The sequence below is a fragment of the Panicum virgatum genome, chromosome 1K, assembly GCF_016808335.1.
Source record: "Panicum virgatum strain AP13 chromosome 1K, P.virgatum_v5, whole genome shotgun sequence".
In the NCBI taxonomy this organism is placed as follows: domain Eukaryota; kingdom Viridiplantae; phylum Streptophyta; class Magnoliopsida; order Poales; family Poaceae; genus Panicum; species Panicum virgatum.
The window spans coordinates 20191427-20219362 of record NC_053136.1 but is presented as its reverse complement, the minus strand read 5'-3'; the positions used below and the strand labels follow the sequence as shown (position 1 = coordinate 20219362).

Sequence of the window (27936 nt, the reverse complement as noted above, 5' to 3'; positions counted from 1 at the left end):
CCTCAACGGAGACGTAGCTCCTTCGTGGAGTGAACTTCGGGATAAATCTTGTGTCTCATTTACTTTTGTTCTTCATATAGTTCTTGAGCTCATTTTGGCCCGATCTACTTTTTAGTAGCATATCTCTTGTGTAGAACTTGTCTGCAGACTTGATTACTTCATTTGTCAACTTTCTATTCAAAGGGATTCGTCAAAAGCTAAGTAAATTTCAAATCTCGTACAAGATTCCTTTCGCCTGCCGGATCATCCGACCCTACGTAGGATCATCTGGACCTGGGAAGTCCGGAAGATCGGACATAAGGCCGGATCATCCGAGCCTGACGTTTTTACTGCCAAGTTTTTCAGGAATTTTTTGAACAGGCCTATTCACCCCACCTCTAGGCTTAGTGTCGGTTCTTTCAGCCCCATACCCATCCCTAGTTAGCTTCTTTCTCCTATCAAAAAATATTCTTCTTCCTCCCTGCAGTCCTTCCCCAAATCAATACGAGATTTAGGATTTAGGGTTTAGTGTTTAGGGTTTAGCGGGCACTCTGTTCGCTTAAATGGCTGTTTTTTCTGTTTAAATGGTAAATAGAGGTCATTCGTGTCGTTTATGCCCTAATCGGTAAATTAAATAGTTGGACCACTTAAACCTGTTTAAACCGTTAAAAACCATATAAACAGAGTTGAGTTAAACATGATTAAATGATCTAAATGACCACTTAATTCATAATTTAGTCAACAGGAGGATTACAACTACCACAATCAATATCGAACTAATTAGCATCGTAAGTGTATAAAGTGTTGTGGAATTTAGATTTTTTTCAAAAAGATTATTTGGTAGAATACTTACTTTTTGCATGTGCAAATATGTAGACTTTCTAGCATATTTGATACTTACATACATAAATATGTATATTTTAGTGTTACTATAGCAAACTATTTAGACTATTTAACTTTGTTTAAACACTTTTTAAATGGCCTAAATGCTAACTAAAGGGTGGCTGACTGTTTACTGGCGTTTAGCATTTAGGATAACATTAGGCGGACATCAAACATGGATGCAGAGCTTAGTCTTGCCAATGTGGTGTAGGTAGGCGGTTGTCCCACATTGCACTGCTCGTAGGTCCGCTTGTAGATTGGACTACGATACGGAAACCCTATATTGCTTGAATGGATTATCAGTTCTGTTGTTTTCCGCTTTCCCTTCTCTTTGCTGCGGTCAATATCAAAATATTTGTTCTTTCGATGGATCCTCCTATCCGCCTAGTTTGTCACCACTAATACTACTTTTCGGCAATGGCTGATGCAACATTATATTATTGGGTTTACAAACATCTATCTTTTAAATGTCTCATAATTATATCATTTTAACATTAAACTTTTTTAAAATTTTAAACTCATGGTATCATAAAATAAGTGATGTACAATGTTAAAACCATGAATTTAGAATGTAGACTAACTTTTTGTAAATATTGATAGATGATGGATTTATCAACTTTTTTTTATCCTATCATTTCAATATTTCTAATTTTTCATGTTAGCATTTGGATATTATAATTTCAACATTTTGAACATTAAATGTTAAAAATATGTTAAAATTGTTGCAATATCATCCCAAAGTGTTGAATTAATAAGCGCTTAAATTTTTGAAAGGTACACATTTATTTATAAAATAATAAATTATTGAAAGTATTAAAAGGAAATGTGTCCTAAAGAAAGATGAAACAAAAAAAATGAAGAAACTAAACTAGGCTGGCGTTTCTTGCGCATTGGGCCAAAACGGGCATTCTGCTCGTGTTTTGCTGTGCTGGCTGGACATTTTCAACAAGGAAACAAAAACCATCATGTGGCTTTTTTGCCAGAAAATCCATACATATCTACGGGGAGATAGTTTATTATAAAACTTTCGCTTTGAGATTTGTGCTAGGTCGATCGAAACGAGCGCATGAGTTCATACGGGTGAGAAAAGGAGATGGAATGCTTCAACAGTACAATGGCAGGTTCGTGAAGAGATCGGCAAGGAAGTAGGTGGTTTAAATTGATTTTTGTGATCTTGAAATATACTACCTCCATCAGACTTTTTCCAACTCAAATCTTTTAAACTTTGACCATAGATACTAAAAGAAAAAACTATAAAGATTGACACCATAAATGTGACATAAGTTTATTCATAAAGAAACCAACTATCACAATATTTTCTATTTAAAAGTAATTACTTCTGGAGATATTATTGGTCAAATATAAAAATATTTGGCGTTTACCAAGTCTAAAAGTTATTATATTTTGGGACAGAAGTAGAATTGTTTTTTTTCAAATCCTGAATGTGTTTTCGATTCTGTTCTAACAATCTAACCACTATCTTATTGAGATTAAATGTAATAAACGAATATGACCCAACATGTTTATACTTTAGTTATTATTAGAAAATCAACATGCATACTGTTCTATTTCAGTATTTGAGTATAAAATGTAGAAATACTTTTTCCAAAATGTTACATCAAATCAAATCTGAATAGATGCTCAATCTTGCATTTTAGAATCACCCCGTTCGGCAGGTTGGAGCTGGAGGCTGGAGCTGGAGTTGTGTGAGAGAAAAACACTGTTGGCTGGCTGGTGGCTGGAGGCTGGAGCTGGAGTTGTGTGAGAGAAAAATACTGTAGAGGCTGGAGGCTGTCCACCAGCTGAACAGGGTGAATGTTGACTGCATTAATTAATTTAATATTTTAAATATGCTAGTCACTGATCCTTAGAAAAAAGTACTAACGAGCAACGCCTCGTGTGGAAAAGCCCAGAAAGTCTGAATGGCTTGAATGCGAGGCGGCCCAACTCACGGAGGGATTAAGCTCGGCTGGCTCACATCATCTTCTCGGATGGATCATTCCGAGACTCGTGTTCATCAGCCTGGCCATCCGACGGCATCCTAAATTCTGAAATTTCTATCGTCGACAGGGGAGTGGCGCCGCCCTTGCCGGTTCTTCGTCGGGAGCTTCGCCGGCGACAAGGTATGTCCGCCCTTCTCCTTCCCTTCCCTTCCCTTCCCTTCCCTTCCTGCTGTGAGGAATCGAACACCCAAACCCCCTAACGTGTGCTATTTGTATTCGGATCTGACCATGGATTTTCCCTGGTTTTCCGCCCCCAGAGAATCTCGGTGGTTCTAGCTGAACTCGCGCCCCTGCTATGCACCCAGTTTCAGTCTCCTTGCAGCCTTTCCCTGCAACTCCGGCAAGCATACTTGTCCCAAGGTAATCAGTTTCTCTCTCTTGGACCTGCTTTCCGTTTCTCGCCCACCAATGGAGGAATTATGCGGTCTGCTACAGCTCCTGTCCTGCCGCTTGCCATACATCCCCTTTTTTTTTTTCCTTCTTGGCACTAGGAGCGCAGCTGGGAGGAATTCCATCGATTTTGCCGAGTTGCGGAGAGCTGGAAGGTCTAGTGGAAACCTTGCTATGAATTCCATACAGAATCCTGCCCGTGGGTCAGAAACGTCTGGGAGTGAGGATTTCAATGTGGGGGATAAGGATGCCGTGGTCATTGTCGACCATGGGTCACGGCGCCAAGAATCCAATCTCGTGCTGAGTAATAAATCTGATTCTGTTGGCAATGTTTATCTTTTGCATTGATGTGTGCTGTTACTGTGTCTTGACTCTCGGTTATTGAAAAATGCAGATGACTTTGTCGAGATGTTCAGGGCACGAACTGGTTATAAGATCGTTGAGCCTGCTCATATGGTATTGTTCATTTCTCCAGCATTTTTATGCATTATTTTTGCCTGAAAAATGGAACCTGCTAATTTACTTATAGCACTTGAAGGCAATACTTGCTGCAAGTGAGTTGTGTGCCTCTCTACATTTTTCTGAGATTCAATAAAAAAATAACTTGAAGTTCGAGTTCCAACTACCAAGTGTTCCACAGCATGTTTGATATGGAAAATTTGGCTTCTCAATGAGCATATTTTGAATGCAGACAGTCATAAGTTTTTGTTTATTTATATTAATTTGTGCACTTCTATGTTTTGCCCAAATCTAGCTGCATTGCACCTTGTAATGGTCACTGCAAGCACATTTATTAAGAATCTATGCATCGAGCACAGTTTGTTTTTATATCTATTGCTGAAATTTTTACTTTAAACTGCATATCCTATACTGTATTCACAGGACAATATGATGCTAATTCTGTGGGATAAACTGGTTATGGAATATAGAATCTGTCCCCCCCCCCCTCACTTGTATTGCAATTTTATTGCCTTGGCTAGGTGTATTCATATTTTCTCGTGCCTTTCTGTAACTCCAGAACTGCAGGACAAGGATCATATCCAGTATAGTCTATTATTTGTTCCTAATCACCATTTTAATGTTATTGCCAAATTGCCATTTCACTTCTCCAATTGGCCTTGTGTTAGAATGGGAAAATAGAATAGTAACATCTCAGTTTTCAATGGGACAAATATAACACAATAAGCTGGGGAATTATTAAATATAGATGTTAATATTGCCAACGAAATGAGTTTGTTTTTCCTCTGGATGATCCTTTTACATAGTTTTCACATGGCTATAACAGCGAAACCAACAGGATTTGACGTCATATCCTTTTTTTAGAGCACATCTCTCGTTTTCTTTATCGTTCTTTACTACTATGTTCTTTCCTTTAAAAGTCTCACTCAGTAAGTTCAGAAGACTAACAAGCATAAAACCCAAGTCTAGTGTTTGATTTTGAGTTAGATTAAGCTGTAACTGTCTATACCATACATTTTCTGTTCAGAGAAAAACATAGCTTTAAACTGGTGCAAGAATTCTGCGCCTGGTTCAGTTATTCCCTATCATGAATCCTCATGTACAATTGGTTAGCTCGAGAATTTAGGTTTAGTTCCCTTTGGGTGTTTAAAATGCACGTATTTTGTTAATTTGTTCTGGTCCTCGTAGTATAAACTTACTGAAGAGTGCGGATACTCAGCTGGCCTTCTGGTTTGAGTAGAGAAAAAGATTACAGGCTCTCATTATGTTATGAACTTAATATATACATAGCATATTCTTGAATAATCAGGGAAACAAAATCCAAAAAAAAATGTAGTAAGTCAAATGTCCACATAACCTGTCCTACATCTTGACTTGTGTCTTTGCTCAGCAATGGTGGTGTAACCTGCTGACCCCCCTTGGCCTAGAGCACATAGTGCCTAGGATGAATTAGAAGAGCTTCCCGGAGTAGTGCAGAAAAGCGTCTAACATAGTTGAGAAGTCCCAAAGAAAAGGTTTTAGCAGGGCCGTGACCCTAGGTGCTTGTACCCTGTGGAATCATAGAAGTAGGGGAGTTTTTTGATGGAGTAGCCCCTTCTCTGCCGGCAGCACAACAATTCTTAATAGAGGAATTGCAATTCTGGTGCTTTGCTGGAGCTCGAAAGCTTCAGGAGCTTTTCTTTGGTCGAGGTGAGGGACAAGTGTGAGTGTAGGGTTTTAACTGTGGTGTTCCTTTCCTGCGGCCTTCTTTTACCTACAATGTGAGGCAAAGAGGCTGCTTTGTATGGGATTTTCCCCCTTTTCTCTCTTCAATATAAAGATATGCAGCTCTCCTGTGTGTTCACTTAAAAAACCCACCATACTGAAATTAATTTATTGACACTAATAACTGGAAACGGTTAGAAATGTGTCCTGGCTTAATGTCTCCAAGAAGATAACAATTGGGGCTCATGACTTCTGAGTTCTTGTTTCTCCAGACAGTACTGGCAGCAGCTGCTGCACCTTTTTGCCCTAACTGACCTTGCACCCCACTCAACTTTGGGTCTGTTTGAGTGGTGGCAGCAAGCTGGGGCTTCCCTCAGCAAACAGACACGATGAGGCTTTAACTCTCTGGTCATTCTGGGGGCTTGGATCCTTGGAAGTTGAGGAACGATGTTGTTTTCAGTGGTGCCTCGCCTAGGATTGATCAGGCTCTTATCCTGGTACAGAATGACGCCGATCTCTGGATGCTTGCAGGCGCCAAGGGCCTTACTGGTCTGGTTGCTGCTCAACCTCAGGTTAGCAGTGTTTGGTGGTGGGTGGTTGTTTCATGTTTAGCATGGGTGCATTTTTGTTCTACAACACGCAAGAGAACTGCGCATTAATATATTAGGAAGAAAAAAAGGGGGGGGGGTGTTAACCCCCTCTAAAAAATAAATTACAGGACCAGGGCCAGACCAATTCAAACTGGTCGTGGGCAACTTAAACCCCGGAGGGGTGTGGAGCGTGTATGTGTTCTGTACGGTTATTTTAGCCTTTCTTAATGCAATGATGCGCAGCTCTCCTGCGTATTTGAGAAGAAGAAAAAAGAGTTCTTGTACCCCAAAAGCTGTATAAATAAACACATACGTGTGCCCGCGCACACAAAGAATCTGTCTGTTTGGCCTGGGTTGTGCTTCTAGTCTGGAGAAGCTGATACTTATGTTAGGTTCTAGGAGCAAAAAAAAAAAAAAAAAAAAACTTGCAGAATGCATTAATTGACACTGACATGCTAGTCCCATCTCGGAATCTCAGCTATGAAGTTCAAACTGATTCAAACAAATACAAGTTAATGTCACTGGAATTCTGTGGCAGCGGCAAACTTCTAATGCTTTGCATGTGACATTTAGGTGCTTTTCAATTCTTCTCAAGAATTATTGTGATTTTGAACCATCTCTGAACATGTTGTTGAATGAAATCATTGCGTAGAGCCATTTCACCGACTAATGGTAATAGTATTATACTGCCACTATTTTAAGATTTGTGTCATATTTCCTATGTTCTCTCCAACACAACCTTTGGCTATTGATCAAGTTAAAGAATTTATCCAGCTTTGTATATCAGCTTGGTAGAATTACTGCTGGTAAAGAGATGTATTACTTAATCTCTTTTACTGCCATATTCTTTGTTTCCCAACTCTGTAACATTATTTGATATTCGCTGAGACTTCTTAGTCCATTCATCATATTATTCTTTAGTTTTTCATATTGTTGTGATCGGTACATTTTGTTGCTTTAACTTGCAGTTTTCACAAATGCAGGAGCTGGCTGAGCCTACTATTAAGGATGCTTTTGGAAAATGTGTGCAACAAGGGGCATCCCGTGTTATTGTTAGTCCATATTTCCTTTCCCCTGGACGACATTGGAAACAAGTATATTTTTTTACTTATGCATGATTGTTAATGTTTATCGTTTTCCTTGGAAGATAATGCTTATTGTTAAGGCTGTTAATTTGTTAAAGGCATGACATTTCATTGCTTATAGTTTTTTTTGTGAAGAGTGTAGATGTGTATCTACCTTGTACATACAGTTGCATAGAATAGTTGTATTAATTATGGATTTTCATACATGCTGGACCCTTTTTCTCAGGATATCCCTGCTTTAGCAGCAGAAGCATCCAAGGAGCTCTCAAATATACCCTATATTGTCACTGCCCCTCTTGGACTGCATGAGCTTATGGTGGTATGTGCTCATTGAGTTCCCTCTGGATTATTTCTATTCAGCAATTGTTAATCACGTGAATCTGATTTGGAGTTACTTACACTTAATAGTTCTTCCAGAATTTAGTGACAAAGGAATTTTGTTGACAATGTAGATCAGTAGAACTGCTATACTCTTGATGACTTTCTGAATTACAATAATTTGGAAAGGACTGCTAACATTTCTATAAAATAAAATTGTGATTTTGTAAATAGTGGGCATTGAAACACTGAAAGTTACTGCAAATTGTAGTTGTATGGAATTGTTGTATATTTCTCATGTTTTGTGTGTTTGGGACAATATACATAGAAAAATGCTGTAGTCAGGAAATTCTTGTATCATTGCAAAAAAATAGCTTTTGCATGGCAACCAGATCACATGCTTCAAACATTTAACCGTCAACCTATACAACCCTGGTTGTTCTCCCATTCACTCCTATTTTCTAGAATTCTTGATTGATTTTTTCTTAATAAATACAAGAGGCAACTTTTATTTGTGACCAATTTAGGACAAGGATAGTAGATGAGCCGACCACTTCACACAGTAACATATGCTGTCTGATGCCGTGTGGAACATGCGCTTGCAGGATATCATGAATGATCGCATCAAGTACTGCCTGCAACACGCTGCAGGTAATGTCGATGAGTGTACAGTATGTGCTGGAACTGGAAAGTGCCGCCTCTACTCCTGATGGTGAATACCTGGGAGGCCACAGTTCTCTATATATGAGTATATGACTGTTCATACTGCCTCTTAGAATCTGAATAGCTGTGGCAGTGGCATTTCAATGCCAGCTTTTCTCTCCGTTTTACCATTTACAAGGTCTGGGCCAATATTTTTCTTCTGTAAGAGATCTGACGAGTGTATGTCCCGGTCCCTTATGTCCCGTGCAGCCAAAATTACCATTGTAATCGGCTTTGTGCATCTTGAAATTCGGGACTGTCCATATTCTGAGCAGATTGTCAAATTAGTCGGACAGGTGGACCATCAAGAAAAGAGTATAGCTTCATTAGCTAACCTTAAGAACAATTACTGTTGTTATTTGAACAACGAACAAGATCTAGTCAAGAATTCACGTTCTTTAGGGCTTGATCATCTTAGTCAGAGATGATGAAGGCCCATCATGAGCTTTTTTAGTTACTTGCATGCGGATGTAATGATGTTTCTATTACTACCATTTAAATTAATTAGTTTTGTTTCCTTCATAGGATCTCGTGGTAACATTTTTGTGCCTTCAAAAAGTCAGCAGGGCCTCGACTAGAACATCGAAAACGGTTTTTGGAGGTTGAAGTCAATAAAAGATCCAAGAGTGCTACTAGATGTAGGAAGGAAATAATCAGATTTATTCCTCCAAACTCTAGAAGGGTGGGATATATAGTTCCTATACATGGGGTTCTAGATGGGCCTCTATACATGAGCTCAATATAACCCCCCCTGCAGTCTGAACTACCGGCGCAGCGGTGTTCAAGACTGGACAACAAGAAAGCCAACACCCCCCGCAGTCTGAATTACTGACGCAGCAGTGTTCAAGATTGGACAAGAAGAAAGTACAAAGGGCAAATAACTCCCCTCCCCGGCAGCCACAACTAGCCACTGGCTACGTTGAGACTGGAGCGAAACTCCGAGAACGTCGAGGAGGGAAGACCCTTGGTGAATGGTGAATATGTCGGCAAACTGGGAGGTGGTTGGGACATGGAGAACCCGAACATCGCCGATGGCGACCCTGTCGCGCATGAAGTGCAAGTCGATCTACACATGCTTCGTCCGCTGATGCTGGACGGGGTTAGTGGAGAGATACACGGCGCTGTAGAGCGTGCTCTTGGCGAGCGGGCTGTAGAGCTCCGCCAAGAGCTGTCCGACCCAGGACGCCTCCGCCACGTCGTTAGCGACAGTCTGGTACTCCGCTTTAGCACTGGAGCGGGAGACAACCGGTTGCCGCTTGTACGACCAGGAGACAAGGTTGCCGCCCAGGAAGACGGCGTAGCCGGAAGTGGAGTGGCGAGTGTCCGGGCAGCCAGCCCAGTTAGCGTCGGTGTAGACCACCAGCTCAGAGGTGGGAGAACGGTGAAGAACCAAGCCGAAGCCAACAGTGCCACAGACGTAGCGGAGGAGACGCTTCAGTGCAGCAAGGTGAGACTCCCGAGGATCATGCATGTGAAGACAGACCTGCTGAACGGCATAGGTGAGATCCGGCCGGGTGAAGGTGAGCTACTGCAAGGCACCGGCGAGACTCCGATAGGCAGTAGGATCAGCCACGGGATCACCCAGATCAGCAGACAGCTTCGCCTGAGTATCGACAGGAGTGGAGTATGGCTTGCAATCAGTTATCCCAGCCCGCTCCAGAATGTTGAGTGCATACTGTCGTTGGTGAAGGAACAGGCCAGACGAGCGAGTCTCAACAGTCACGCTCAAGAAGTGGTGGAGTTGACCAAGATCCTTCATAGCAAACTCCTGCTGCAGAGAGGAGATAATGCGCTCAAACAACTACTGACTGGAGGCGGTGAGCACAATATCATCAACATAGAGCAGCAGGTAGGCAGTCTCATCCCCTCGGCGGTAGATGAACAGAGAAGTGTCAGCCTTGGCCTCGGTGAAGCCCAAAGTTAGCAAGAACGTGGCGAACCGAGAGTACTAAGCCCGAGGAGCCTGCTTCAGACCATACAGAGACTTGTTGAGCCGGCAAACCATATCCGGACGACTCGAGTCCACAAATCCCGCTGGCTGAGAGCAGTAGACAGTCTCTGACAGAGTGCCGTGAAGAAACACATTCTTCACATCCAGCTGGTGCACAGGCCAAGAGCGAGAGAGCACAAGCGAGAGGACCGTGCGCACAGTAGCAGGCTTCACCACTGAACTGGAGGTCTCATCATAGTCCACACCAGGCCGCTGAATGAAACCCCGGAGAATCCAGCAAGCCTTGTAGCGCTCCAGTGTGCCATCAGCCCGATGCTTATGCGTCCAGATCCACTTGCCGGTGACCACATTGCAACCAGACGGACGCGGCACGAGGTCCCACGTCTGGTTGGCAAGAAGAGCCGCGTACTCCTCTTCCATCGCGCGACGCCAGTGAGGATCCGCCAAGGCGTCACGGACAGACGAGGGTATCGGAGAGACTCGCGGTTCTCCCTCGGGGGCGGAGAGATTCGCGGCATGAGACGCCATCCACCGAGTCACCATGGGATGGATATACCGAGGATCTCGATGGATGACTGGCGGGTGGTAGACCACCGGCTCGACTCGAGAGCGAGTCGGCCGAGGCGGCGGCGGCTCCGGTGTAGATGGCGGCGGCGGCGACTCCGGTGTAGGCGCCGCAGGAACCTCCGGGGCCGGAGGCTGTGTCGGTGCCAGCGCCGAACAACGGCGGTACACCTGCACTGGCTGAGCGTACCGCGCAGGTGCAGGGGGAGGCACCGGGGCCGCGCGTGGCGCAGCAGGAGACACCCGGTACGCGCGCGGCACGACCGGAGGTCCGGGGGCTGCGCGTGGCGCGGCCGCGGGCACCGGGGCCGCGCTTGGCGCAGCAGGGATCACTGGAAGCGGTGCCGGTGTGCCGGAAAAACCTGCAGGGAAAGACAGACAGGAAAAGGTGGCTGAACCACCGGGTCAGTCGAAAACAGAGACTCCAGCCCGAGGTCAAGAGAAGGTGTGGAGGAGGTGGAGTAGGGAAAATCCGACTCGTCAAACACAACGTGTCGGGAGATCAGGACGCGGCGAGAGGTGAGGTCAAAGCATCGGTACCCCTTGTGGTCAGGGGAGTAATCAAGGAACACACAACGAGTCGAGCGGGGCGCCAGCTTGTGAGAAGCAGTGGCGAAGATGTTAGAGTAACATGCACACCCGAAGACCCGAAGGTGGTCGTAGTGAGGAGGGGTACCGAAAAGAGCGTGGTGTGGAGTGGGAGCAGGAGAAGCAGTGGACGGAAGACGGTTGAGCAAGTAGGTGGCGGTGTGGAGGCTCTCAGCCCTGAAGCGCGGGGGCAGACAGGCCTGGATCAGAAGGGGGCGCATGACGCCGTTTGTCGTGCGAATCATCCGCTCAGCCTTGCCGTTCTGAGGAGAGGTATACGGACAAGACATACGCAGCTGAACACCTCGAGAGAGGAAGAAGGAACGGGAGGTGGAGTTATCGAACTCATGCCTGTTGTCACACTGGACGGCCTTAATGGTGAGGCCGAACTGAGTGGACACCTAGGCAAAGAAGTGGAGGAGGGTGGGGAAGGTCTCAGACTTGGCGCGCAAAGGAAAAATCCAAGAGTAATGAGAAAAATCATCAACCACGACCAGATAGTATTTATAGCCAGATCTGCTGAGTACAGGAGATGTCCATAGGTCACAGTGAACAAAATCAAAGGCATGCGCAGCATGCGAAGAATAACAAAAAGGAAGTGTAACATGACGACCTAACTGGCACGCAAGATAGAGGTGCTCAGCAGGAGCCTTAGTACATGGAACATCGGTACTACGACTGACCTGAGCCAAAACGTCACGGCCAGGGTGACCAAGCCGGCGGTGTCAGGTGGTGGAAGAAAGCGTCACGACAAAAGCAGCAGACGAAGAAGAAGTCGAAGGCGGAGCAGCGGAAGCAGGAAGCCGAAGAGTGTAAAGGGGCCTCGGGCTATCACATCGGAGGAGCGGACGCCGGAAAGCCGAATCATTCACAGTAAAACCAGAAGAGTCAAATTCAATAGAATAAGAATTATCAGCAGTAAACTGGCGAATGGAAAGAATGTTGTGAACTATCTGAGGAGCAGCAAGGACATTGGGAAGACGAAAAGAACCAGGTGCAGAACCCACGGCGGTGACAGAAAGGCAAGACCCATCACCAACCATGATGGAAGGACAAGAGGGGTGTGGGGGTCGGACAGAAGAGAGGATACCGTCATCTGGGGTGGTGTGGAAGTAGGCACCCGAGTCGGCGATCCACTCGGTGCTGACCGGCGGCGTCAGCCCCATGGTGCTGAAGGACTGCGCCAGTGCGGCCTGGTCCCACCTCCTAAGCCAAGTCGGCTGCTGGCTGGGCTGAGTGGGCGGGGTCCAAGACGGCGCGAACAGGGGGGCAGCACCGGTGAACATGGCCGCCGGCTGGAGCTGAGGACGAGCCCCCCCAGACCCTGGAACGGCCACATCGAGATGCGCCCTGACCATGGGTTGCTGAAGGATGGCCAGGGCGTACCTCCAGGGGCAGGAGCGGGAGCCGGAGTCGGCGCGCCCCGACGGCCCCCACCGGTACCGGTACCCCCAGAAGCAGGGCCACCAGTACCACCACCACCTCGTTCCCCCCGCCGACGACGTCCACGCCCCCCCTCCCCACCTCCAGTTTGCCCGGCGGGAGCAGCACCAAGGAGGGAGGTGGCAGGAGCGGCGGAGGAAGCCGGTGGAGCAGTAACAAGTGCGGTGGGGGTGGACGAGGACGATCCGGGCGCGAGACCCCTGGTGATCTCCTCGAGGGCGAGATCATCCCGGACCTGCAGGAAGGAGGGTAAGGGCCTCTGGCGGGTGATCCATGTCTTCAGGTGGTCATAGGTGCTACTCAGGCCCTGCAGGACATTGAGCACCAAGACCCGATTGGACACCGGACACCCGAGGTCGTGAAGAGCATCAGCCATGCCCTTCATCCGCCGGCAGAACTCACCAACGGAGAGGTCCCCTGCTCGAAGGTGCGGAAGGTGGCGTCGAGCTGGAGAGCGTGGAACTCGGCGTTGCCGAGGAACTGCCCCTCGAGCGCCCGCCAGGCCTGTCGCGCGGTGCCGTTGTGGGTCCTGACGAGGTCCTGAAGGTCTAGAGAGATGGTCCAAAAGATCCAGGACATGGCGACGCTGTCGAGGCGCAACCACACCATGTCCTGCGCCTCGATCGGCGTGTCGAGGAGGACGTGGTCGTCGAGGGCGTAGCGGCGAAGGGTGAGCAGAACCTGGTCCCGCCAGCATCTGTAGGAGGAGGACGTGGGGTCGAGGAGGACGGTGACCAGGGCCCTGATCTTCTGGACGCCGGCGGCCTGGAGGTGGAGCTGGGCGACCATGGGGTCGGTCGGGTCGTGCCGAGGTCCAGATCTAGGGGGTGGGTCCTGGTGGGAAGAGAAGACGCCGTGCTCGGGGTCGACGGGCTGCTGGCCGGAGGAGACACGGAGGGCGAGAGCATCGGCCGTGGCGCGCTCGCACTCCCAAGCGAGGGCCGCCACGCGGACCAGCTCCTGGGCCGCCGAAGCCTCCGACTTGGCGGCGAGGAGGGCCGCGGCGAGAGCGGCGTCGGCCTGTTGCCCACGGAGTGCCGCGGCGGCGAGCGGCGCATCCGCAGGAGGTATCCCGAGCTCGGGCCACGCATGCGCGGGCGCGGCCGGCGCGGGAGGACCTTCAGGAAGGGCGGCGCCGGCGGGAAGGGGCTGCTTCCCCGCAGCAACGGCGGCGCGGTGGGCGGCGGCTGCGGGCCCCTGCAGCTCGGGCGCCGGTGGGCTCACACCCCCCGCGCCCCCAGCGCCTGTAGCAGAGGCGGCGGCTGGGTCAGGCAGGGGCAGCTGGGGCCAGGCGGCCGGAGCAGGCGCCGGGCCGGCGGCCCCGGCGCCCCCCGCGCCCGCAGCGGCGGCAGCAGGAGCAGGCCAGAGGAAGAGGAGGGGAGGGGAGGGGAGGGAAGGAGGAGAGAGGAGGGGGGCCGGGGGCCGGCGGCCGGCCATGGCTGCCGGCGGCGGCGGCTGGGGTAGGGAGGAGAGGGGAGAGAGGAAACTAGGCTGATACCATGTAGGAAGGAAATAATCAGATGTATTCCTGCAAACCTTAGAAGAGTGGGATATATATAGTTTCTATACATGGGCCTCTATATATGGGGGCTCAATATACACCAACACTAGAGAACGAGATGCTCGTAATAAATCAAAATCTGTCAACTCATTCTCGTGTAGGCATATGTGAGATGTGTATGTTTATATCGTGGGTACATGTGGGTATCTTGAATTAATCTACTTCGATCAGGTGTATTGAAGTCATTTATCATGACTACTGACAAAAAAACAATGGATATTTGGAGCATAATGTTTGTCGCTAGCATGTCCATGTCCATGGCAATAACGCAACTTTTGAGGACCAACCATAACTGTGCCACAACTTAAATTTCGCTAGAATGTGCGAAAGGCTAGGCCGGCCACGTCGCCAAAAAAAAAAATTTGGACCGTCGCTTTGAGGATCTACGGCACGTAATTGCTTTCCTTGGTCCTCAGCTCACGGTGAAAAATTCTCTGTTCGCGCGCCGGAGCCGCAGCTGAACACCAGCGTGCCACTGCGTGAGATGGGGAGGGTTGGCCTGCATTGCCAAGGCTCTTCTCAGATAATTTCAGCTGCTCCCATTTATGGAATGTTATTGTGGGTTAACTTTTTTTTTCTCGAATATGTAGGAGAGCTGCATATCATTGCATTAATAAGAGAGTTTTGGCCAAAATAGCCTTACACCACACTCATTCACACAACACACACACACACACTAACACAGGCTCACTTACACACGCTCCAAACAACAACAACAACGAGACCAAAACAAGCTCATAACCAACAGCTAGTTGGGGAGTCTAGCAGTGACCATGACACTAAGATCTTTAGCACCTACTAGCATCCAAAATTCAGCTTCCTCTCGTGCAAGGAGGAGAGCTCTATTTTGTTAAGGGTATTATTGTCTTTGTACTCTAGTCTAGGGTTTGGGCTCTCATGTACTACATATACCCCATTTGGGGATGTTCAATATAGACAGACATTCAGCCATCTTCCTCCTCTCACATTCTAACATGGTATCACAGCCGAAGATTTGATCTTTACCGGTCGCCTCCGTCGCCGTCTTCCGCTGCGCTGCCCCTGGGAGTAGCAAACTCCACTCCCAGGGGCAGCAACCTGAGCAGCAAACCCATTTTTTTTCTCTCTCGTAGTCGAGTCGCAGCAGCAGCAAGCAAGTCGCCGCCCGTTTACCTCTGCTTGTCTGGCCACCGGCGCTCTCCTCCGCAGCTCCACCTTCCGCAGTCGTTGGGTCTCAATTCGTCATCCCCGGGCGCAGATCGAGCGCCGCCGGGCCTCGATCTGGCATCTCCTGGCGCAGATTGAGCGTCATCCCGACCCGATCTGCCCTTCCCTGTGCTTGACGTCGCCGGTCGACGCTTCTCCATCGGGGGTCGCTGGTCGCTGTCTCGGGCGCGTGGCTCGGCGGATCTACCACCGCCGAGCCGCTCCCCTTCTCCGGCCCGCCGCCGAGGAGCCGTGCGACGGCGGTCCTCCTCCGGCTCCCGGACCCCTGTGCCCGGCTCCCGGACCCTCGACCATCTTCCTCGCCGGTGCACCGCGCCTCCGCCGCGTCTCCACCGCGCCTTCCGCAGCCGTCGCGCCTCTGCAACCGCGGCACCTCCACAGGCCACCGCGCCTCCGCGGGCTGCCGCGCCGTTCGCGCCTCCGCGTCGTGCCCTCCACCGGCTGCAGCGCCCGCGCCTCTGCCGCGCCACTAGGCCTCCTGCACAGCCGGCTGGGGGCCCTTCCTCTGCGTCCCTGTGCCACCAGGCCACCCGCACTGTGCCGCCGAGCCACCGCTGCAAGGGGCTACGGCGGGATGGATGGGCCCTCTCTTCCAAGAGGATGGATCCATCCTGCTGCTCCACTCTGCTCTGCTCTGCCTTGCTTTGCCTTGCTCTGCTCTGCTCTGCAATGCACTGGACCACATTGTCTGCTCTGCTTGATGCTAATATCTGGTCTTTATTTCCTTGAGGTGTCCATCTGAATCCGCTAATCTTGCTCCTTCAACTCGCCTTTGTCATTCGAGTCCACAAAATCTTTGCCAAACAGCTGACTGCTATCTTTTCCTTTGTGGTTGTCCTTGTCCACCTCTTTTGGATAATCACTTTCCAGTTGTCGTCGATGCGACTCTCCCTTTCGGTCCTGTAGCCTCTGACTGCTACTGCAGTTTTGATTGTCACGGATTTGTGCGGCCATGCCTGTCCGGATGCGTGTGGATCTGTCCCCGTCCGGATCTGTGCGGTGATGGCTCGTCCGTTTGCGCCTTGCTGCTCCTTGTCGCCTCCTCTGCGAGTCCACGACTCTTTGATTAAGGCACGTTCATCATCACGACTCTCTACCTTTGTGCTTCTCTTTGCACCTTCTTGGCTTGGCAAGGTTTCAAGATTCGCATGCCACTGCGACATATTGGAGACTTAGATTTGGATGTTTTCAGTTATCTTAGTGTTGTAAATTTGTAATGTGCCTAAGTCTAGTGCTTAGTGTTCTTTCTCTCTTCCAAATGCAATGCAATTGCATATGCTTTGCATTTGAGGGGGGGGTTAAGGGTATTATTGTCTTTGTACTCTAGTCTAGGGTTTGGGCTCTCATGTACTACATATATCCCATTTGGGGATGTTCAATATAGACAGACATTCAGCCATCTTCCTCCTCTCACATTCTAACATATTTATTCTAGGAGCAGCCCCATTGAACACCACATCATTTCTAGTCTTCCAAATACTCCATGTTCCAAGCACAACCAAGGTGTTGAACCCTTGCTGTAAACTTATGGGTAGTCGGTCGCTACTCAGCTGCCACCAAGCATAGAAATCCACATTGTCAGCTTGGGGGTGAGTTCTTGCAGACCAAAACCAGAAAACCACTCATTCCAAAACTGCCGGGCAAACACACAAGCTGAGAGGAGATGATTGATCAACTCATCTTCCTGCTCACAGAGGGGGCAGTGCTCTGGGTGAGGTAGACCCCTACGAGCAAGTCTATCCGCCGTCCAGCAGCGATTGTGGGCAACTAGCCATAAGAAAAACTTGCACTTCCTTGGCGCCCATGTTCCCCAGATCAGTTTGCAAGGCTGAAAGGAAACTGACCCATTGAAGAAGGCCTCGTATGCTGATTTAGTAGAGAACTGCCCTGAAGCCTCAAAATGCCATTTGTGAGTGTCTTCCACGTCAGATTGTAACACCACCTCCTGAACTAGTGCCCAAATATCAAGATATTCAGGTAAAACCGCCACTGAAAAGTGGCCTTGGGTGTCCTCCAGCCACTTGTCGTTTGTCAAAGCTTCCTGTACAGTTCATTTGTTGACTCTCCTCCTTGGAATACAAGCAAATAAATTGGGAGACAACATCTCAATGGATCGTCCATCCAGCCATCTGTCTGTCCAGAACTTTGTGTTTGCTCCATTGCCAACTTCTGAATGTACAGCAGTAGCAAACAGAGACTTGGCGCAGTTGTGCACTGGAATTGGGAAGGCGCTCCATGGCCTCTCCAGCTCAGTTTTGCCAAGCCACAACCAACGCACTCTGAGAGCCCAACCAAATCGATGCAGGTCTAAAATGGCCAGTCCACCAAGCTCTTTGGGCCTAGCGACTTTAGGCCAAGCTATTAAGCAATGCCCTCCATTAGCCTCCTTCCTGCCCCGCCAAAGAAAATTCTGACGAATCTTGTCAATGGCCTTTAAACACCAAGGAGGCAGGTCCAAGGCAGAGGCCACATAGATTAGCATTGTCGTGAGAACATGTTGAACCAATATAGCTCTTCCCGCCCGATTTAACAGGTCAGCTTTCCATCCTGGGAGCTGATCCGCAACTCTGTCAATAATTGGTCGGAGCTGAGACCGGGTCAATTTCTTGATAGAAAGAGGAAGGCCAAGGTATTTGCATGGAAAGTTCTGGACCTCACAAGGGAGGTGAGCTTGTACTACCGATAGATCATCTTCAGAGCACTGAATGGGCAAGACACTGCTCTTTTGTATACTTGTTTTAAGACCGGTAGCCGACCCAAATAGCCGCAGTATGTCCTCAACCATGTGCAAGTCAGTAGCAACCGGTCGAAGAAAAAGAACCACATCATCAGCATACAAAGAAACCCGATGGTGCATATTTCTTGCTGCCAACGGTTGCAGTAATCCTTCATCATTAGCCTTCTTTACAATACTATTGAAAACTTCCATAACTAGAATAAATTGCATGGGCGATAAAGGATCACCTTGCCTCAGTCCACGCCGGTGAAATAGAGTCGCCCCAGGAATTCCATTGAGAAGGACACGAGTGGATGAAGAGGCCAGTAACCCACTAATCAAGTTTCGGCATCTAGGGCCAAAACCCCTTTTCTCTAGGATTTCCAGTAAGAAAGGCCATGAGACAAAGTCAAAAGCCTTGGACATGTCAAGCTTCAGAAGTATACGGGGCTGTTTCTGTTGATGCAAGAATTTGGCAGTTTGTTGCACAAGAACAAAATTGTCATGAATGCAGCGGCCCTTGATAAAAGCACTTTGGTTTGCTGCCACCATTTTATTAAGCTTGCTGGCCAACCGATTAGCCACCAGCTTAGTGACTAGTTTGGTGAAACTGTGAATAAGGCTGATTGGCCGAAAATCCTTGACCATGACAGCATCCTCCTTCTTGGGCAACAAAGTTAGCAGGGCTGTGTTAAGGAGTTGAAGGTTCCTAAAATTTCCACTTTGTACTACTGCCAATGCCGCCAACACATCGGGTTTAATAATATTCCAGCACATCTTATAGAAACGACCTGTATAGCCATCAGGCCCAGGTGCCTTGTCAGAAGGTAAGTGCTTTATAGTATTCCACACTTCTTCCTCACTGAAGGGCAACTCGAGGTCAGATAGATTGTGGTGAGAGAGCTCCAGATTATCCAAGTTGATCGAATTTTCCCTCTATTCACAAGATCCCAGTAGCGTTTCATAGAAGGAGAAAATTTCAGAGGCCTTTTCCTCATGGCTGGTAAGCACCTGATCGTTTGAGATCAGTTTTGAGATGAAAATTTTCCTCTTGCGATGTCTAGCTTGAGAGTGGAACAAGGCAGTATTTGCATCCCCCTCCTTTAACCATCCAATTCTTGATCTAACCCTGACCATTGTCCTCTGCAGGGAGCTCAAGGCAAGTGAATGCTTCTTCAGAGAAAATAGCAGCCACTATTCACTGTCCGACAAAGGCCGACTATCTTGTGCAATTTCGAGTTGGTGGGTAATTTCCTTGGCCAAAGCAAGCTGTGTTTTGATATGTCTGATCTTCTTCTAGCTCCAGCTCTGCATGGCTTTTGTGAGGGCTTTAAACTTCATAGACAGTGTCTCCAAAGGGCAGTATCTTGCTTCTACTGAATTCCAAGAATCTGCGACCACCTCCTGGAAACCATCAAGTTGAGGCCAGAAGGCTTCAAAGTGGAATCTACCCTTCCCAGGTAGCAAGTCGCCAAGAATCTAATGACAAGATATTGTGGGTTAACTTATTTAATTCATGATTAGGCTTTAGCCTTTAGAAGTCAATTGGTCACGGATAGTTAATCCAGTAGCCCATATCTTGTCATTTTCCTATATTCTAAAGAATTATAGTTAACTTGCTGGATGGATGCATGCAATTCGGGCAATATCTTTCTCATCATCATTCCAGCTCTTTGTAGAGAGATTGAGAGAAAGGGAAGCTTGTTTGTAGAACCTGGTGTTTTGTCAGACTTATGGACTAGCATATTCTTCACTCTCATTCTCTCAATGTCTGTAAGCCTGTAAGTCAATTCTACTTGGGCATTTAGTATTATTTCCTGATCACATAAGTCCGCATATGTTGGTAATCATTTACAATACTCAGCCGCTAACGTGAATGACTTGCTGCAGATTGGAGCTGTGTTTTTATGATCAATTGTATATGTCGGTACCCTACAACTGGGGTACCCACTCCTACTGTGCCAAGACTCGCGTAGTTATCCGTAACTACGCCCTAAGGAGCTGAGCAGCCGGACCCCTGGGATACGACTCCATCTCACCGGACCAACGGTCCGGACCCGCTTCCCGCTCGGGGACGGGTCCGGTGTCACCACGTGTCCCAGAGGTGGAAATGCTCAGCACCTGTGGCCGCGGACCCGGACCCCCGCAGGTGGGTCCGGGACCTCCACGTGCCTATCCGGACCCCCGTGAGCTCTCGGCTCAGCTAGCTGCTGGGGGGGGGTCGGAGCCGCCACGTGTCACGCAGACGCGGGTGCGGGCGCAAGCCTTCCGCTGGAAGCTCCCTCACTCACCCGCATTAAGTGCGAGTGGTTGAGGCGGGCTCTGCTGCCTCTGGGCACGGGGCAGCTTTTGTCAGTCCACACTGTGGATCGACAGTTACCAAGGCGGCTCGTCAGTTACCAAGACAAGCATTAAAGACTCAGCGCCGTGCGCATGGACGACGAGTCATGATGACCAGCTACTGACTGGAGCAACAATGCACGCTGCTACAATGACTGAGTCAGTAGTTCGGCGCTTCATCATGACCTCGACGCGCGGCTGCAGAGGCTAGACTCTACTATGACAGGACAGCTCAAGACCATCCCTGGTCAGAAGCTACGCACAGAAGCCGACGACAAGATCTCCGGATCTGAGGCATTGAAGGCCAAAGTGTAGTTTATAATATATCGCCGGGTCCACATGTCGGGGCCCCGCTCAGTGTACGTGCTCCCATTGTACATATAAAAGGGAGAGCACGCCCGCTAGAACACAGATCCTCAGACACACAGGCTATCAAGCTCTCTCGAGCACACACAAACCAAGCTCTCTCCGAGCTCACCCAAACTCAAGCAATACAGCACACAGTGGACGTAGGGTATTACGCTTCGGCGGCCCGAACCACTCTAAACCGGCTGTGTTCATCGTGTTCTTGAGCGAGATCGAACTAGTCCTAGCTAACCCCCGAGTACTCACCCTCTGGGCTTAGGCGGGTGCATTCCGCCACCCGGCTGTGGTTTGCCACACCACAACAGTATACAATATTGTCCATGTCACGTCAAATGTGACCAAAGGAGATGGCGGTGCTCATATAAAAGTGTCGATTTCAGGAAGTGCTACAGAATGTGTTGCAGAAGGTTTCTCAATTCTCATTGCTGAAAGTAACATTCTGAAATATATATGGTCTACAGTTCTCAGTAAATTTGTGTAGGTAACATATATGGAAAGATGCATATATGGAACCCATCTCTCAATTTGTGTAGGCTGAAAGAATATGCTCATATATGTGACCATCAAACAAATTTTGATGGTCACAAACAGGCTTATACTCATATATGTTCCAAACACAAATTCTGAGAGAAGGGAAATATATATGCTCAAAGTAATATGCTTATATATGGAACCAACACAAATGGTTGAAGTAACATTCTCAGTGCTACACAAAACTATAAGATTCAAATTTGTGTAGGTCGTTCCATTGTTGGATAGAACGTGGTAGTTTTTATCGTCGGTTTTCGAAACAGTTGAAGAAAAGCTTTGCTCCTTCAACCATTGCAGTGGTACATTGGTTTGATGAACTATTAACTCCATTTTAGTACCCTCTTTCATTCTCTTGAAAACCGACCGCAAATTACTGTGATTATATGAATAGGGTATTGCTGCAAACTAAAATTTCAGTGGAGTAAAGGGATGTTTGGTTGGGAGCCACTCATTGCCACATGCAAAGTACTTTCGCCCACGAAACAGTATTTTTTGAGGCAGAGGAAACGACCGCCGCAGACCTGGCCACGACGTGGTGTGGCGACCAATGGCCGTAAACCAAACACGCCTTAAATCCAAATAAGTTATTTTGTTTGATTGGATATCTTTGCCATATCTTCAACGTAATGTCAGAATATTCAATTCTTTATTTGCGGCAATTATTGGCTCTTGTAGATTGTTAGGTTCATACGAGGAACACCTTTCATCAGAAATGCTATAATTGGAGACACTGCCCCTCTTCATGTGTGTTCTGCAGGGATCCACTGAATTGATAAGGTAATGCCTTCACTTTTTTTGACTTTGTTATCAGTCATACTTCGGTTGCACAAATGTTAGGTAACTACACGAATAAATAGCCTTTCTTCTTACATACAAAACAATACTCTTCTAAACAAATACTATTGCTACTAACTTCATGAAGGAATTGCACCAACCAGCGGGTGAGCAACATCTTCAAGCACATCAAATAAAATAAAGAGCAAACTCCCAGTTTCACCCGTCAGGAAATGTTGTGTGTCAACTTTTAATTCGAGTGCGTGTGTGCTAGACCTTATGTAATTGCCACTTAACTCTTTCCATATTCTCAGAAGAAAGCGAAGACCTCACCCAAAGGGAATTGGACTTTAAAATCAAGGGTTGCAAAAAACGCTGTCCACTCTGAGTACTGCTTGTTTAGAAGCTTCATCCATGCTTCCAATATCAATCAGTAATGGAATGACGAGAAGAGAAGCAAAGTTGTCTATACTAGTGAAGATAATTCAGCAAATCCATTAGACAAGATAGCATGTTCCCTTGTTGAACTCCATGACAACATCAAGTAGTATCGATGAGAACCAAAACTAGGCAAACCTATTTAAAATAAAAAAAATTACCTTCCATTTTACAACTGTATATGTGTATAAATAAATAAATATGCTAGGATGTACCTCCGCACATTACCATGTGCTTGAGTTTATTTCCATCTTCATGTAAATTAATATGTATGTAGTATCTTTGTTTACATATGTTATATATCTATGTATATCTGTCTGCAATTACTCTACTTGATTTTACTTGATGTAAACCAAAATACATTGCCCAACAGAATCAAACTATCATTTTAAGCACGCAGGGGCGCGCGCAAAGCACTCGTATATTTAAAGACGACCAACCATCACTTTACACACGGTGGTTGCAACTAAGAGCATCTCCAAGAGCTCTTGTATATGGTGTGGGATAGCTAAAAAAGCAAAAAGAGGAGAAAAAATGACATCCAACAGCTATTGCAAACAACTCGTCATCTATTCTGGTTTTGTATTCTTCCGCCTCCGCTAGGCATCTTTGCCCAGCGTGCGGCACTCGCCATCCCACTCCGGCGCTTCTGGCCCCACCTTCCCGCGCTCCCAGGCAGGGATGTCCCTCCGCCGATCCTCCCATGCCTGCGCCCCGTCCCTCCGCCGCCGGGCCTTCCCTGCTAGCGCTGCGTCTTGCAGGCGAAGCAGGCGAACCGCCTAGCCAGCGCGGTGGTGTGAGCGGGAGTTGGAGGAGCACGAGGGGTGGTGGTGCGAGCCAGAGCTGGAGGAGTGCGAGGTGTGGCTGGAACTGGACGAGCACGAGGCGAACTGGAGGAGCAGTCTGTGCGCGCGGCCGCCGTCTCGAATCTGGGAGCCCGCTCCGCCACAGGCGGCCCGCACGGCCGGCCCCTAGTCTGCGTGCGCGGACGCCTCCCAGCCCGCATGAGCGGCGCGCCTGCTCTGCCAGCGGCTGGCCCCTTGTCCCCGGGAGTGCGGTGCACCTGCTTTGCCATCGGCTGCTCCCGCGGCCAGGGGCGAAGCTAGAGAGCTGAATCGATGGGGTGCCTTGTCCATGGTTCTACTACTAGCTCTCTGATTTATGAAGTGAAAATTTGATGATTAGCACTGAGTTTTCGTTTCGGCGTGGGTGCCTGGGCACCCCCCGGAGACAACGTAGCTCCGCCCCTGCCCGCGGCCGCCTCCCAATCCGCGCGCCTGCTGCACCGTCGGCGGCTAGCGGCCGCCTCCCAGTCACCTAGGCATGTTGCTGGCGTTGGACCATAAGGCATCGCCGTTCCTAAAGAAGACCATGGACATCTCAGTGCTACCACAACCTGGAGGCGCACCTGGACAGCTTCCACGGCACGGAAGAGAGGTTCGAGCTCCGCCGGCTTACTGGTGAACATCGGCCGACTTCCTCCGCGAGCGCAACGACCACATGGTGCAGCCCGTGTGGTACCAGGCGGAGAACAAGGCCATGGTCAGGACCGGCGATGGTTGCTGCCAACCCCAGCCCACGCGTACGTTCCGCTGCGGCAGCTCGCGCGGCCGCCGCCCCTAGTCTTTGCGCCCGCTCCGCCGCCGGCTGCCTGCACGGCCGCCTTTCCCACTCCTCAGTCCACGATTTTGAATATAACCATCAAATTTTAGCTAATCTCTTGGATTACTCCATAGAAGTAGGTGCTTTTCTACTTTTACAAATGGTCTACAACCTTCAAATTTAGCAAATAAAATACAAGAGCTCTTGGAGATGCTCTAAGTTTGCTTCGAGACCATGTGTTCTACATTACTAGCCACTGGAGAAAGTTACTTATTATAGCCATGAGTTGGTGCATAAAAGATAGAGGAGAGGTGCCACACCAGTGGCGGAGCCAGAAATTTGCGGCTGGGTATGCCGAATATAGAAAAAAATTTGAAGCTAATATGCAATATAGTTGACGATAAGTTGCATAACAAATCCATAATCGCACCGTTCGCTGCTGTTACAGCTGCCACCGCCATTTTGCGCTGCCTCAACATGCGGTAGCTACAGCCAAGCGCTGTTGAACGGTGCGAATAATAACCGGTGGCGGCCTCCTTCGCACTGATGCTGGGGTGCTGGCATTGGGACGGCGAGGGGCTTGCGGCCTGCCCCTGCCGGAGTTGCCGTTGCTGAGTTGGGGAGATCATCAGGATGAGAGAGCCGGATGCCGGTCGCCGGAGTGCCGCCAAACGCCGATCCAGGGGATAGGCGGAGGGCCGAAGGCGAAGGGCTCAAAGCCGAGGGCCGGAGGCGCACTGGGGCGAACGCGGAGCCGGGGGGGACGGGGGCTCAGGGCGAGCTGTGAGCAGAGACGGAGAGAATGATTCTTTTGCATTTGGGGCTTCCTTGCTAGGCTTTGTTGAATTGGGTCCATAAGTTGTATATGATACTCTCTCCGAGTCAATATAAGTATAGTTTTTGGCATCCAAATTTTGTCCCACAAAGAATGTAGTTTTAGCTTGTAATGAGATTCATCTAATTAAAGCAATACCAATTATACCAAGAAAGCATTGCATAGAAGAACGTATAGAGCAAATATTCAGTAGATATTATTTTTCTAGTTTCAATGTGTATGCATTCATTAAGGATCTAGAAAACCAAATAAATAATACAGTTTTCTATCACAATTGGTAGAAGTAATTATGGGTAACAAAGTTATTTTTTTGAATGAGTAATGTGTTTGAAATTTTCTAAAACTACAATTTTTGTGCAATGAAAGGAGTATATACATCTATGAATACATGTTGATATTTTTCTCCAAATTTTGGGTATGCCTAGGCATAAAGGGGCATACCCCTAGCGCCGCCCCTAGGCGCCACATCATTCGAGTTTGGAACCATGCTATGCGTTCTAGTCTGACTACTTTGCCCGACTCAGACACCGATCTGGCCGCACTGACCACTCTGTTCTGCTGGCTGCGGCTGGTGGCTGGTGCTGATTTGTTGTGAGAGAAAATTACTACTGGCTGGCTTGTGGCTGGTGCTGGTTTGATGTGAGAGAAAATTATTACTGGCTGGCTTGTGACTGGTGGCTGGTGCTGGTTTGATGTGAGAGAAAAACACTGTTGGTTGGCTGGAGAAACAGCCAGTAGAACAGAGTGAGCATCAGAGAACTTTGGTTAATACTCTATCCATTCCAAATTACAGATTTTTTGGTCCTTTTAGATTTATTAGAAATATAGTATTTGCTATGTATGTAGGTATAACGTATATTTAGGTGCATATAACAAATACAATCTTAAAAAATAAAATAATATATAATTTAGAATGGAGGAAGTCACTGAACCACAGCCCCAAATTACCATCACATATGGATCCCTAAAAATAGAATTAGTCGTTTAACCGTTAGTCAGCATAGTTTTGCGTCGAACATATTTCAAGTTGCGGAATGAGTCGGTATTGATTTCCGTAGCATTATTTTGAAACGGCTGATGCTTCTTGTTGTTCGCCGCATTTTTATCAATATCAAGTGCAGAGGGTTTGCTAGTCTAATTTATGTATCTTTGAGGAAAAAAAAGGTAAATTAGTAATCGAGAATCCCTGACCATTATTTCCTAAAAGCTAGTATGAGGACTTACAGGTGCTCGTAGCGAGATCCGTGTAGGTGAGGGTCTGAGTTTGCCGTGTTTTGCAATAATTAAGCCTAAGATGATCCTGCCAAGCAAACACGCCAGCCTTCTCACTGGAAGGGGCAGCTCCAACGGGTGTGCCAAAGTAGTGCTAGAGATGACAGACATTTTTTTTCTGGTGCAATACATTGGAGGGCGGATGCTAAACTAGCACCTTCAAGCGTCTATGTTTTGTTTGGGCAACCAGTGCTAGAGGAGAGAGAGTAGTGGAAAAGCTGCACTTATGAACCTTATCTCAATCCATGGTGAGGTGCAAGATAGTGCAATACACTACACCGAATTTAACTAAGCTAGTAATTACTCCCTCCGTTCTCATTTATTAGGCGTCCGTCCGTTTTCTGCTTTTTCGTTTTTGTAGGGCGTCGCCGCATCAGTGTGTCTCGGTACTCTCTGCTCATTTAATCACGGAATGAATTGGCCCACGGAAAACAAACAGCCCATGAATACATATAAATCCTGGCCCTCTGCATCCAGTCCACCTAGCTTTTTTTTCTTTTCTGCTTCCATGGCTAGCGCCTCCGCCGGAGCTGAAGTTCTTGAAGATAATAGGGCCGTTCTGTATTCCTTTGTACTTCGGTGCAGGCAGCAGTGATGTTCTTGAAGATGCGACAGCAATGGATGAAATCCGCATGCAGCTCATCCCAGTCAATCGGGTTGTGTAGATAAACCTCTACAGCAGGTAGTCGTTGCACCTCCTTAGCATCCTCTTCAAGCACTGGAACATTAAGATCAAGCCCAACAACATCTTTATTCAAATCAAAGCCTCCATCTGGGTGTGGATCCGCCATGGCTTACAAGAATTGGAGAAAGAGGAGTGGAGATGAGAACGTGAGAGCTGGACAGGCTATTTATACACATGTTTTCCATTTGCTTTTGGCGCAGACTGAAAAGTGTAGATGCAATTCAAAATTTCGGGGCAGAAGACAGATGCGATGAGCGCGGGCAGGGAAAAAATTGACGATGGCGAAAAAGAATTTGGCGGTTGGGCCGGCAATGTTTTTTTGATGGAAAAAATGGCGAGATAATTATTTGCCGTGGTGTTTTGACAACCAACGGGACGCCATGCATCAATTACTCTACGGTGCCTATGTTGCATGCAGCCATGCAGCAATTACTCTACGGTGACTAAATTTCGCCGCGTTTAGAGCCCGTGCGTGCGCTGAGAATCGCTCTTGTTGCAGTGCTCCGTGGCCTCGCGCCTAATAAACGAGAAAACGGAGGGAGTATGATGTGGCCCGATCTTAACACCACCTCAGCTTCCATACAGTGTAGATGTTCTAAGTGGGCCATAACACAATGGTGAGCCCTAAGTGGGCCATCAACGCAGGCAGACTCAATGGCCGCACCGTCAGTGAGGGGGCGATGCAGTAACCGTCCGGGAACCGCCGGTTTCCGGGATTTTTTCCCGTTTCCGGTCCGGTCCGAGACAGTAAACCGGGTCCGGTTTTTTATATTTTAGACTTCTAAATTCAAAAATACAAAAGTAAATTTTTTGTACTACTGTTCCGGTTCTGAACAGTACCACCGATTTTTTAAACCCTGGCGATGCTGCTGGCAGAGCGTAATTGGCCAGCGGCTCGGTGGAGACGCGCTTGCACATAAAAGGGCAAGTTTCCTTTGTGGGATGCCCCGAC

General features: G+C 48.0%; 1 protein-coding gene across 10 annotated transcripts; it reads left to right on the top strand.

Annotated features, from left to right (window-relative positions):
• The first annotated feature begins 2791 nt into the window (after positions 1 to 2791).
• Positions 2792 to 8569, top strand: LOC120699011 (sirohydrochlorin ferrochelatase, chloroplastic-like). Of its 10 annotated transcripts, none has more exons than XM_039982917.1 (8): positions 2792 to 2984; positions 3122 to 3224; positions 3364 to 3558; positions 3649 to 3710; positions 5921 to 5989; positions 6976 to 7101; positions 7319 to 7411; positions 8016 to 8569. In XM_039982917.1, exons 3-8 carry the CDS (start codon positions 3429 to 3431, stop codon positions 8118 to 8120), a joined length of 585 nt encoding a protein of 194 aa, XP_039838851.1. In that variant the 5' UTR covers positions 2792 to 2984; positions 3122 to 3224; positions 3364 to 3428; the 3' UTR covers positions 8121 to 8569. The 10 variants fall into 10 exon arrangements, with proteins under 10 accessions (XP_039838851.1, XP_039838788.1, XP_039838812.1 ...); XM_039982878.1 differs by having other exon boundaries at positions 2793 to 2984; positions 3085 to 3224; positions 3356 to 3558; XM_039982871.1 differs by having other exon boundaries at positions 2795 to 2984; positions 3356 to 3558.
• The last annotated feature ends 19367 nt before the right edge of the window (positions 8570 to 27936 follow it).

Excerpts from the sequence above, each read along its gene's own strand:
- LOC120699011 (XM_039982854.1), top strand. The coding sequence starts at position 3,273 with ATGGAGGAATTATGCGGTCTGCTACAGCTCCTGTCCTGCCGCTTGCCA. Across the intron at positions 3,559-3,648 it reads AGAATCCAATCTCGTGCTGA|ATGACTTTGTCGAGATGTTC; the intron begins GTAATAAATCTG and ends TGAAAAATGCAG. Across the intron at positions 3,711-5,920 it reads TCGTTGAGCCTGCTCATATG|AATGACGCCGATCTCTGGAT; the intron begins GTATTGTTCATT and ends ATCCTGGTACAG.